The sequence below is a fragment of the Andrographis paniculata genome, unplaced genomic scaffold (assembly GCF_009805555.1).
Source record: "Andrographis paniculata isolate CXL003 unplaced genomic scaffold, ASM980555v1 Contig71END, whole genome shotgun sequence".
In the NCBI taxonomy this organism is placed as follows: domain Eukaryota; kingdom Viridiplantae; phylum Streptophyta; class Magnoliopsida; order Lamiales; family Acanthaceae; genus Andrographis; species Andrographis paniculata.
This window is the reverse complement of record NW_026137608.1, coordinates 2,502,010-2,515,345: the sequence shown is the minus strand read 5'-3', so window position 1 is coordinate 2,515,345 and position 13,336 is coordinate 2,502,010. Positions and strand designations below refer to the sequence as shown.

Sequence of the window (13,336 nt, the reverse complement as noted above, 5' to 3'; positions counted from 1 at the left end):
GTGTGTATAATTTAATTAAGTCATGTAAATTTAATTTTAAATTTATGAATATTTTTATGTATTTTTATTTATTATTTGTATTGCATGTAATTTTAATTAAACAAATGTTATAATTGAATTAATAGATATTTAATTAAATATTTTACAAAAATATGCATTAAAAAGTTACATAAAATATAAAAATATTATATTAAAAATTATAGTTATTAACAATATTATTTTAATAAAAAAATAAATATTAAATAAAACTCATATAATAAAATCTAAATCTAATATTTTAATAAAACAAATTATTATAAATATAAATAAAAAAGTATATATTATAAATATTATTTTTAATATTTATTGAATAAAAAAGTGGACCATGGCCCACAAAGAAACGGTACACTCAGCAATGTACCGTTCCTTATGTTAATTGGTATTTTAATTTTTTTTTTATTTAATAAATGATGACGTGGGAGGCGCTTCTCAACAAGCGTCTCCCGTTGTGGATGCCCTTAGATGCTTTGCTATCTTTTTTTTTTTTTTAATTTTTTTTTAAAATTTATAGTATTTGATTATTTAAAAAATTTTATAATTTACAAAATAATATATATTGATATATTTTCTTCCAGTAAATAAATAAAAAAATTATTGGTTTGCACCAAGAAAATAAGAAAAAGTAAAAAAAACTTGTTGGCAAAGAAAATGACAAATTTACATATAAAACACCCACACATACACAAAACCCCCTTCACTCACGGTCATATATTAGTTTTTGAGATATAAAAATACCTATATATATGAAAGAGTTGTACGGCTAGCTACATATCTGTTGTACTGTCTTTGTTTATTCTTATTCAACTACTTCTGCAGAATTGTTATTTTAATGTTTGGTGTGAGGTTACACCAAACCCTGCTCTTTGGGCCCAATATACTTTTTGGTCGAAGTGAGTTGAGAATTTATATTTGTCTAGTGACTGAATTGGGCTACTACTCATTCAATTTTTATTTTTATTTTTTAATCTATTTTAAGTTATTTATATCTATATAGTTAAAATTAAAAATTAGATTAGAAAGAAAAAATTATATTAATATATATATCATTTTGTATTTGTAGAGAATTTCCTTTATATTACAAAAAATAAAATATTAAAAAAAATATATGATTTAAAAAATTATTTTCTATAAAAGAAGAAAAAATATTTTGAGAGAAACAACATAATTTATTTTTTCCCACAGTAATGCTACGTTACTAGATAAGAATAAGAGAGGGAAAGCTGATCGATACCAATTTTTAATTCTTTGGCGTGATTCTTCCCAAACATATTGTGCTTCTACTGTAGATGATGGTTTTGGGGCGAGGTCACCCTTAGGGAGACAGAACTGCCACATTAGCTTGTAGGTGTTGACTTTACACCTTTCTCTCACCCATTATTTGCTTCCTTTCTCGTTCTCTTCTTCACCTTCCATCTACTTCACCACAGTCGCCCCCTCCATCCCAAAATCACTGCGCGTTGGGACTGAAGCAAAGGAGTGCAGGCGACACGGCTGGGAGGAATGTAGATATTTTTCTGGCGACCAAAGAATATTGTAGGGGGTGCAGTAAAATAAAATAAGGGAAGAAGAACAAGAAGGGAGAAAGAAGAGGAAGAAGAAAGATGATGGAAGGGGATATTGTAGATAAAAGAAAAAATAAAGAAGAAAAAGAAAAGAGAAAAGAGAGGATGAAGGTGTTGTGTGAATGACTAAGGAAACGGAACGATGGAGACGACAACAGCTGTAGATTGAATTAGGTTTTGTTTTTTAAATAATCTATGGGTGTGTTTATTCGAAGGTTTTGATTTTGGATTTGAATTTTTTAGGATTTTAAAGTAAGAATTTTTAAGTTGTGGTTGTTTGAGGATTTGAATTTTGTAATAATTATGTTGTAAGAAGTTATTATTTTATTAAAAGAATATATTAATGTGATAGTTTGAATTAAATAATATTTAAATATTATTAAAAAATATGAGTAATAATTAAAAGTAATATTTGATTTGATATAATATGAATTAAAATAAATATTATTATGTGGAAAAAGACCATTTCTTTATCACATTGGCGGGGATTTCTCATGTTGAATATTTTTATTTAAATTTTTTAGCCTCCCGCTTTGTAAAATTTCTATTTTTGATTTTTTTTTATATTTTGTTTTTCTTTAATATATACATTTTATTTTCCAAATGAAATGCTTCTTTATTTGAAGAACATCCAACTGTGTAATCATTATTCATGACTTTTGATACTGACAACTTTGCAGCTAGGGATTAGGGGTGGGGTACGAGACTAGGGTAGGGTTTGGGTAGAATTTCAATTCAATTTTCGGAACAGTAAATGTACAGTGTAAATAACTAAAACTCCACAAATCGAACACAGCCTATATATATTATGTATTTGAGATCCGTCCTAAGTTTTTTTTTTTATTATTTTGTTGAAATTTATATTTTTATTTCTTTTTGCATATTTCTCAATATATTTTATTTTTATATTTATTTTTATTTAAGAAAAAGATCAAAATAGAGAATGATTGAAAATTCACAGTTTTGATTTTTTTTTTCTAAGTTAAAAAAAAAATCATTAATTTTATAGATTATATTTTATAATTATTTCATTTGATCTGTATTAATTATAGTGTCAATCATCAAATAAGGTGAGTATTTTTTTATAAATAAATAATTATAATTTTTTTTTAATAATTTATCTTGCACATAATTGTGTCTGTATATAAATATATATATATGATATGAAGTATAAGGTTGTTAGTATCTTTATATCTTTTTTAGATAGTTTGGAGAAAATTTAGATATATTTATATATATATTTTTTTAGATAATTTTAGTATTTTTTAGGAAAATAATGCATATGTATTAATTAAAAATTTTGAATTACTTTTTTTTTTCTAATAAGTAAATATATATATATATATTTCTTATCTATTTATATTTATATAAATGGAAAATAATGCCAAAAAATTATTTGACCGAGCGTTCACATTCATCATTCATGTGCCTCCAACGTTTGTAAGATCAGATGCTCCATCTCCGATGTTTCAAGTTATGACCGTAGATTGGTGTGAAAAATATTCACATATTTTGAAAACACTTTCACAATTATAACTATTTTTTTCTTTTTTTTTTGGACTTATATATTTTTTTTTCCATAGTTTATAAAATAACTTTTACTTAAATGTTACGATTTATATTATATACGATTCCATCTACAATATTTTATTTACTTTTATTTATATAGTATAAAAATAATTTTATTATATATTTATTTTATAAATTATAAATAAATCATATATGCAAAATTTATCAAATACTCCCTCCGTCCCATATGAATTGAACCTTTTGATTAAGGACACCGTATTTAAAGTAAAAATGTTTAATTACTTAATAATAATTAGTTATGATATTATTTATATTATTTTTTTGTATAATTAATAATATTTATATTTTAAAAATAAAGTTAATATATATGATTAAAAAAATTAAAATATATGTTTAAATATTTAAAAATTATATAGCAATTAAAAAATATATGCAATATGGATATTATTTTGTAGAGAATAAAATTTTATTTAATATAAGTAAATAAAAAAAAAAAATTTTATTTATAATTAACATAAATCAATTTGATAAAAGATGTGTAGCTTTAAATATAGATAAAAATATTTATTTTTTTTTAGGAGAGAGAGGTAGAAATAAAGGGGTTTTAAGTGGATCTACGTCATTTATGATGTTGATGTTGTATGTTATGTCGTTAATTAAGTTGATTTATATTTGTTAAATATGTTTTGATATAATAGTTTTTACCAAAAATAGAAAGGTGTCAATTGTTACGGGACAAACAAAAATGAAAATAGTGTCAATTGTGGTGGGACGGAGGGAGTATATAATTACATTACAATATTATTTTAAACATATTTTAATTATATATTTGTCAAGTGTATTTAAGATTGATAAATTTACTAAAAATAGAAAATGTCACAAAAAAAGAACATGAATCATATATGGGGGACGAATGATTGATTTGTATTTAATATGTAAATTTATTGTTAACTTTTATCTATCACGTATATCATATTCAATTAATATATATTTGAATAGTTTTTCAAAAAATTTAGTTAATTTTCAAAATTTTAAATGATTTGATTTTTTTTTTTTAATATTGTAGATGTAATAAATGACCTAATACTTGTAGTTTACAATTAATCGAACACATACGAAACAAGAAACATCGAATCTTTTATATACTTTCAAAATCGAAGGAGTTCGGACTCAATTTACCCAAAGTTCCAACCGAATAGCAACATATACACACAACCTCAACCCAAACCCTATCGACATCCACGGAAACGCACAATCAGCGCGAATCTAACCCCAATCGAAAGAAAACTCAAGATCCTAAGCCTAAATCATCGCGGACAACCAAATAACACCGCGAACAACTCATAAAGACAGAATCGAGAAATCAAACCGAAGAACAGCCTTAAAACAGGCTGAATCACAACCACGGGGGACGAATCTCAAGCTTCGATGGCCAATCTCGCCGGAAAGACCAAGCACAGATCGATCGCGATGCATCGGGAAATTAGGGCTTCAGAGAGTATCGGGAGGTGAAGGATGAGAGAATGAATCACGCTATCAACCGAACCGGGGAAACAATCATTTATATGAAGACTCCAAACCGGTTCGGGGCGGTCCAGGGCGGTTCAGGCCAAACGAACCCATCATCCAATTCATCACTCAATCGGGTCGAACCGCGGGCACAGGATCCGGGTTTCGATAGGCTGGGTCGGGTCGAAGTGTAATATGCACAAAACATCACAAATTTCCACCTTTTTGGGCATTGGAGAAAGTGCTTTAAGGGTGTCATCCCTGTCCGAGCTCCAACGATTTCAATCTTTTAACCTGCGGACTTATTATTACGGTTAATGTTCTCAAGATTTAACAAAACAGCCATAAAAAACAAATCAGCTGCAAAACTAAACAAAAACAGTCACACAAACAGCTACATGATTAAATATATCATGCTGAAAACAATATATTTAAAATCAAAAAATACAAGCCTTCAAGTTTCAAAGATTCTCCTAATAAAAAATATCTATATAAACTGTTTTCTGACACAAATTGAATTTTGTTATTGATAAAACTTTAGTTCCCATGTCCGCAGGATTATATTTAGAAGGTATTTTTTCTAGTTTTAAAAAACCCTTAGACACTATATTACGAATGAAATGAAACCTAACATCTATATGTTTCGTTCGATCATGAAAGACTGGGTTTTTACAAAGCTGAATTCCGGATTGACTATCTGAAAAAACTGTTACTTCATTTTTCAAGTAGCCTATTTCATTTAATAAACCTTTTAACCACATACCTTCCTTTAATGCTTCAGTTATGGCCACATATTCCGATTCTGTCGTAGAAAGAGCAACTATATGTTGTAGTTGGGATTTCCAACTAACACAAGAACCATACAAAGTAAAGATATACGACGTAGTTGACATCCTAGAATCTCTATCATTCGCATAATTGAAATCCACATAGCCATTTAGTTTTAACTCACTAATGTGTTTACCAAATACTAAACCAACATCAATAGTATCAACTAAGTATTTAAACACACACTTTAAAAGCATTCCAATGTTCCACAACCAGATTAGCCATGTATCTACTCAAACAACTAATAGAATACGCTAAATCAGGCTTAATGCACACCATCAAGTACATAATAGAAATTAGAAGGAACATTCAGCATGTATTTCACATCATTTTTAATTTTGGGCATTGATCTTTAGATAAAATAAAATTAGAAGCGAGCTGGACAACGGAGGGTTTAGCATCAGTCATGCCAAATTTATTCAAAAATTTTTTAATGTATGAAGACTGATTTAAAAACAGCATGTTATATTGTCTATTCCTAAGTATATTCATACCAAGAATTACTTTTGCATCTTCTAGGTATTTCATATCAAATTGCTTACTTAACCTCCGGTGAAAGATCGATGGAAGGAGGAACTCGATCGGAGGTTTCGAAGCTGTCGGAAGGATATCGGAGAAGACGACTGGAGTTCTCCGTTGTTCGACGGAGGCGTGCTGCCAGGCGCCGGAGCAGACTGCCGGATCGGACGCTGAAGTGAAAGCAAGTCGCTGAAGTCGGTCGCCGTTGTCACCGTGCGTCGCCGGTGAAGAAGCCTTGCCGGAGATGCTGGCTGGACAACTAAGGAGGATGGCCGGAGGAATCGCCGGAGCTGTCCGTTGCTTCCGGAGAAGGTGATCTGTAGGAGTCGCTGGTCGGAACTGATGCCGATCGTCGCCTTCTCTGTCTGTTCGTCGGAGGACTACAACGTGCTGGCCACCGGGGGAGGCTTGCATGACGGATCCATCAGGACATGGAACACGCAGAATGGAGCTTGCATCAACAACATCGATACCAGGGCGCAGGTTTGCGGGCTGCTCTGGAACATACATCATAAAGAGATACTAAGTGGCCATGGCTACGGCGCGGAGCATAAGAATCAATTGTGCCTGTGGAAGTACCCTTCTATGTCCGCAATAGGCGAATCGGTCACTCATATTTCAAGAATCCTCCATCTAACACAGAGCCCTGATGGCCTAACTGCAGTCTCGGCCGGAGAAGATGAGACAATACGTTTCTGGGAAGTGTTTGGTCCAGCATCCCAAGCTGATTCCAAGACTTCATATTTGGAAGGACTCTTGTCTCTCAAAACAACACCACTTAGATGAAATGATAAGAACAGAATCTTGGCCTATATATCAGGGAAGACTTAGCCCAAACACAAGAACAAGAAATGAGGATGAAAGTTGAAGTTGTTCATACTATTCATTGAGGAAACAAACCTTCATGAACTGATAAAGGTCCCGGATTTAGCTCTGCATTTGTAGCGGGTTGAATATTGGCGAAGTCGATAAGAGCTTTAATCGATGTAGAGTTGCTGAGGGGAGGAGAAGCAACAATGGGAACAAGCTAGAAAAATGGTGCGAAGTGGCTTGAGGTAACCACGCCTCAAGGTGGAGGTCAGCACGTCACTCTAAACCTCGACGCCCACCGGAATCGGCCATCAAAAAGGTCCCGAAACTCGCCGGAAACTCACCGGAATCCTTCTCTCAGTTCATTTCCTTCTCCTATCTCGGTCTCTCCCTCCTATCTCTAATCCTCTCAATCTCACTTTTCACACTACACGGTTACACTCAAAACCCCCAAACTAATTTCTATTTAAACCCTCGTAATAAACTAACCAATTAACAAACTCAACAAACTAATTGTGCTAAATGGTTTTGGCTTTGAATTGGGTTAGGATTAAAGAGTTGGGCCGATCCAGTGGGTCGGGCTACGGAGTGGGCCAACTAATTATTTATCGAGGGACTTGTCGGGTTAGGCCTCGAATGGCCAAAATTCTCAACAATCTCCACCTATTTTGGTCGTGATTTAACCAAATCCCAAATACGTATTTACTAGATATAGACTTACCTAGCACCAATGGATTTCATCATAGCCTTTTGTCCCTCGCTGCATCGACGAACAAACGTTAATGCAGACAAAAGATATCACACATAGAACACATAGATCCTAACATGTATCTAGATAGATCACATAACGACCTAGCACATAGAAAACAAATATTACACAATCGAGCAACATACATGCATATACAGAAAGGAAAGCAAACACATGCCGAATACAAAAAATATAGAAACACATAATAGCAGCTCCACCTTATTTGACATCTACTAGAGAGAACACACTAAGCTCTAGACACAAAGAAAACCTTAGGCACTACGGCTCTAACACACACCTCTACGGGCTAAGCACAACCTAAGAACCTGGATCGATCGACCACTATCACTCAGCTTTTCGGAGACACAACAACTCAGACATCCTACCTAGAAGAACACTCAGCAACCTAGGAGGAAACCTAGAAGAACACCAAGCAACTAGGACGAAACCTAGAGGAACACGCAACACCTAAGAACAAAGCTAACCCTAGAAGAATACTTAGCGACTAGAGGGAAAGCAAAACACTAAGCACCTAGTTCGATCGAACACTACCGTTTAGAAAACCCTGGGAGCACAATCACAAAGCAATCAATCAAAACATTATATAACAAACAACTAATCACATAGCAAACAAATCAAGAATCATGCATTAATACTAAGAAATCACATAATGCCTCAAACCTAACTATTCTTGATTATCCTCCAATTATTCATTCTTTTTAGGCATTTTCCGATTAACACCTAACATGAAATATTTTATCTCAAAAAGAAAAACTAAAGCATGCATATCTAACACACAAAGAAGATTAAACATGCATATACTACAATAATTTGGCTAGCACAAAAAATTCACAAGGCTATCAACATAACCCAAGAAACACAATAAGAATATAATCAAAGAACAAAAAATTCCCAACATATATCACCAAAGAAAAATACAAGGAAATAACAATTCCAAGATTATATACCAATTTAATCACCAAGAAACATATAGTCAATCAAACACCAAAAAATGCATAGCCAACCAACACAAAGAAATTCAACATATTATCTAACAACAATTTCACCAAGATTAATATATACCGAAATTAGAGAGTTGAGAGTTTAGCCTTTTACCACGATTCGAGTCCTACCAAACTTGAACCAAGTAATTCTTTCAATTTCGGAATCGGTTGCCGGGCTCTGATACCACTGTTGTGAATTTATTCCCGGATCCTTTGGATTTATCAAACAAATCTCGTATACAAAAATATGAAACAATTAGTAATAGCGGAAGCAAATTCGAATCGAATAAACCCAAATTAATATAACTGAAAAGAAATTGAAATTAAGGCATAAATTGGAAATCAAAATAGAAAACAAACAAACAACGCCTTTTGGTGAATTTATAATCAAAATAGGACCCTTCCCTGTTCTTAATGTATGAAGACTGATTTAAAAACAACATGTTACCTTGTCTATTCCTAAGTATATTCATACCAAGAATTCCTTTTGCATCTCCTAGGTATTTCATATCAAATTTCTTGCTTAAACAATCCTTCACATGATTAATGGTTTCCAAACTAGGACTCATAATCAACATATCATCAACATATAATAGCAAGAATATGGGATGCTCACATGCTATCTTAAAATACAAACAATGATCAAAATTGCTTCTATTAAATTCCAAAGATTTCATGCTTTCATCAAATTTTATATTCCATTGCCTAGGGGACTGTTTTAGTCCATAAAGGGATTTCTTTAAAAGGCACACATGATTAGGATTAATTTTATCAAAGAAGCCTTCCGGCTGTTTCATGTAAATTCTTTCATACAAATCACCATGTAAAAATGCAGTTTTTACATCTAATTGTTTCAATTCCCAATTGAAATAGGCAACTAAAGCAAGCATGAGCCTTATAGTAGAATATTTAACAACATGAGCAAAAATTTCATTGTAATCTATTCCCTCCTTTTGTGTAAACCCCTTAGCAACTAATCTTGCTTTAAATCTAACTCCATTTTCATCTTGTTTTACTTTGTAAAGCCATTTACAATCAACAACAGAGCTGTTAAGTAACTCTTGCACCAAAATCCAGTTTTTATTATCCTTTAGTGACTTCATTTCTTCATTCATTGCATTAATCCACTCATTTATTTGTTTTGATTTCATAGCGGCACTATATGACCTTGGTTCATTACCATCTAATGATTCAAACACATTATAAGCTAATGAGATAACATCAACATCAAAATCATCTAACCTAGGAGGTTGCCTTACATTTCGCTTAACTCTATCCCTAGCAAGTTGATAATTTTCCAGATTTTGATCAACATTTTCAACAATTCTAGATTCAATTCCCTCACTAACATCATCAGAACTGATTCCCGGATCAGCCTCTAAATTTCCAGAATTAAAATCTGGATCAGAACTGGCTGTTCTGGTATCAGTTCCGTTTGAGGCATTATTATCAAGTAATTCATAATCTAAATTGGCTAAATTATAATGATTTTGCTCCACCTCATTTTGAGTATCATTAGAACCATTAACAGCGGTGTTTTCTTCATTTAAAGTCTGATTTTGCTTCAAACAGGGCATTTCATTCACATTAAATGCTACATCTCGCCTAACAAAAGTTTTGAAACCTGGTTTAGTGTTTAACCATAGCCTATATCCCTTAACACCCTCGGGATACCCTAGGAACACACACTTCTCAGCCCTAGGTTCAAGTTTATCATTAAAAACACGTATGAAAGCAGAACAGCCAAATACTTTCAGGTTTGAAAAATCAATTTTCTTTCCACTCCACCTAAATTCGGGACATTCACCCTTTAAAGGCACTGAAGGTGATCTATTAATCAAATAGGCTGTTATAAGTACAGCCTCACCCCAAAAGCTCTTGGATAAACCCGAGGAAGCAAGCAAGCTTCGAACTCTTTCTAATAGAGTTTGGTTCATCCGCTCAGCCACCCCATTTTGTTGAGGTGTATAAGGGGCTATTTTATGTCGCTTTATTCCATTTTCAATGCAAAAGCTATCAAACCAAGTGTTGCAATATTCTAAGCCATTGTCAGTTCTCAAACACTTAATCTTTTTACCCGTTTGATTTTCAATAGAAATTTTCCAATTTTTTAAAAATTTCAAACACATCAGACTTCTGTTTCATTAAAAAACCCAAACTTTCCTTGAAAAATCATCAATTATAGTCAAAAAATATCTTCTACCACCATGTGTGGGTTCACTAGCCGGTCCCCACACATCTGAGTGAAGATATTCAAGGATATATTTTGAAAAAATCCTACTTTCAGTGGGTTTTTGAGGAAAAGTAACTCTGTGATGCTTTCCATATATGCAATTGTCACAAAATGGCACATTTGAGAAATTTCCAGCACCTAAACAACCAGTTTTATGCAAAATCTCCAATCATCTATTACTTGAATGACCTAATCTCCTATGCCACAACTCAGTGCTGTCATGGACAGCATTCACACAAGCATCAAAATCACAAATAGGCACAACAGTCACAATATAGAGATTATTTCTCAAATCAGCCTTGAAAACTACTAAAGAACCCTTAGTTATTTTCATAAAATCCATTCCCCATTTTCCTTCTAGTCCTAAAGAAGACAAACCAGCACAAGAAAGCAAATTATTCGACAGATTAGGGACATGTCTCACATTGCACAGCTTTAAAACATTTCTAGATTTAAATTTCAGCGTAACAGTCCCTGTTCCTTTAACACTGCAAACCCTATTATCAGCCATAGTCACATTACAGTTTAAAAGGGCTTTATAATCACTGAAAAATTCCTTAAAAAGGGTCATGTGATAGGTGCAAGCTGAATCTAATAACCATTCATTCTTATTAAAAGCAGTCACATTAGAACATTCAGTAGTAACAACAAACACTTCACCTAAGCCATCATCATGAGAAATCAAATTTACTTGTTCATTTGAAGAAGTATTAATAGGGGTTGTTCCATTTCTAAAGTTATTGTTGTTGTTATTCAAGTTTCTATTCTTCTTAGGACAATTCCTAATGAAATGTGAAGTGTCACCACAATAAAAACACCGTTTGATATACTTTGAAGGGGTTTTTGATCTATTCCTAGACTTACTTCTAGACTTCTTTTTATGTTGACTATTGCAGGAATTATTCCATTGCTTATAGTTATTTGAAAAAGAGCCATTTTTATTCAGTCTATAGGGAGATCTACTCCTAACATGCATCACCTCATCATGAGACTGTTTATTAGCTTTACTTAGTTTCAAATCCACTTCTTTACTTTTTAGACCATTTACCACAATATCTAGAGTAATCACATCCCTACCATACTTTATAGCTGATTTTACATCTGAATATGTACTAGGGATTGCATTTAACATGACAATAGAGCTGTAATCATCTGTGTTTTTATCCCCTGTAAGTTTTATATCTTGAATTAATTTGGAAAAAACATCTAAATTTTCATCTATTGTCTTTGAAAGTTCTAATTTGAAACTAAAGAATTGCTCTAACAGATATATCCTATTTGGAAAAGAAGTTTCAGTATACATGTTATTTAATTTGTCCTAAAAATTCTCAGTTGAACCATAAGATCCTATTTTACTAATTACATGGTCAGCTAGGTTTAAAATAATGCACGAAGACGCAAGTTCATCAAGCTCAAACCTTTCTTCAAGAGAAAGGTCGGTTGCTTGATCAAGTTCAACGGCTTTTATCAATCTTTGAGTTACAAGAACACTTTTCATCTTTTGTTTCCGAATTGCAAAATCAAATTTTCCATCAAAAGGCTGTATATTAAAGAATGCTTGACCATCCATGATTTTAAAAGAGGGAAAAACAATCTGTTTTAGGTAAAAAAAACACAAGAACAGACCAAATTTTCACAAAATCACTGGAAAAAAAGATTTATGGTTTATAAAATCTCAACAAAAAGAACCACCAGATAGGAATGCACCAAGAACAGAGGAAATCTGAATATTAACTAATCCAAGGGTTAGTTTCTAGAGAAAACCAACTTAGGGGCAGTTAATATTACCTAACACACAGTCAGATTTGCACAAACTGCTCTAACTAACACTTTAAATGTCACAACAACCTCAAACAGCCACACTTAGCACAGAAACAGCCACTTAGCAGACTAAAATTGCAACACTTAGCCACGCCAAAACTGAAATCTCACAAAAAAAAAACACGCAACAAGGTTAGGAACGTTACCCACTCCAAGCTCCGCAACTATTCTTTCACTTTCTTTTCGTAATTCAAAGCCTCCAACCTGTAAAATCCTTTCAACTGCGCACTTAATACACATATTAGTAAGTTTGGATGAATCAATCAACAAAGAACTACTCAAATCAACCAAATAAGGATGATTTCAAGTCCTAACCTCCTACAGGACCTATCTTAGTCCTAGTCAAGGAGATCTAAACTTTACAGAAGTGAAAAACACCTTTAAAAATCAGTTTTCACTTTGACATAAAAGTAAACAACCAAGATTTCGAAAAAACTTGCGATTATTTACACAAAACCTTTGGATTTTACAGAGAGAACTAGTTGTTCACTCCAGGAACTCGAAAATCACAATTCCAGTAAACTAACAAGCCCTAAAAGCTCTGATACCACTTATAGATGTAATAAAGGACCTAATACTTGTAGTTTATAATTAATCGAACACATACGAAACAAGAAACATCGAATCTTTTATATACTTTCAAAATCGAAGGAGTTCGGACTCAGTTTACCCAAAGTTCGAACCGAATAGCAACATATACACACAAACTCAACCCAAACCCTATCGACATCCA

General features: G+C 32.5%; 1 protein-coding gene across 1 annotated transcript; it reads left to right on the top strand.

Annotated features, from left to right (window-relative positions):
* Positions 1-6,329: 6,329 nt before the first annotated feature.
* Positions 6,330-6,773, top strand: LOC127264804 (cell division cycle 20.2, cofactor of APC complex-like). The gene has a single exon (XM_051294349.1). The coding sequence runs from the start codon at positions 6,330-6,332 to the stop codon at positions 6,771-6,773; it is 444 nt and encodes a 147-aa protein (XP_051150306.1).
* The last annotated feature ends 6,563 nt before the right edge of the window (positions 6,774-13,336 follow it).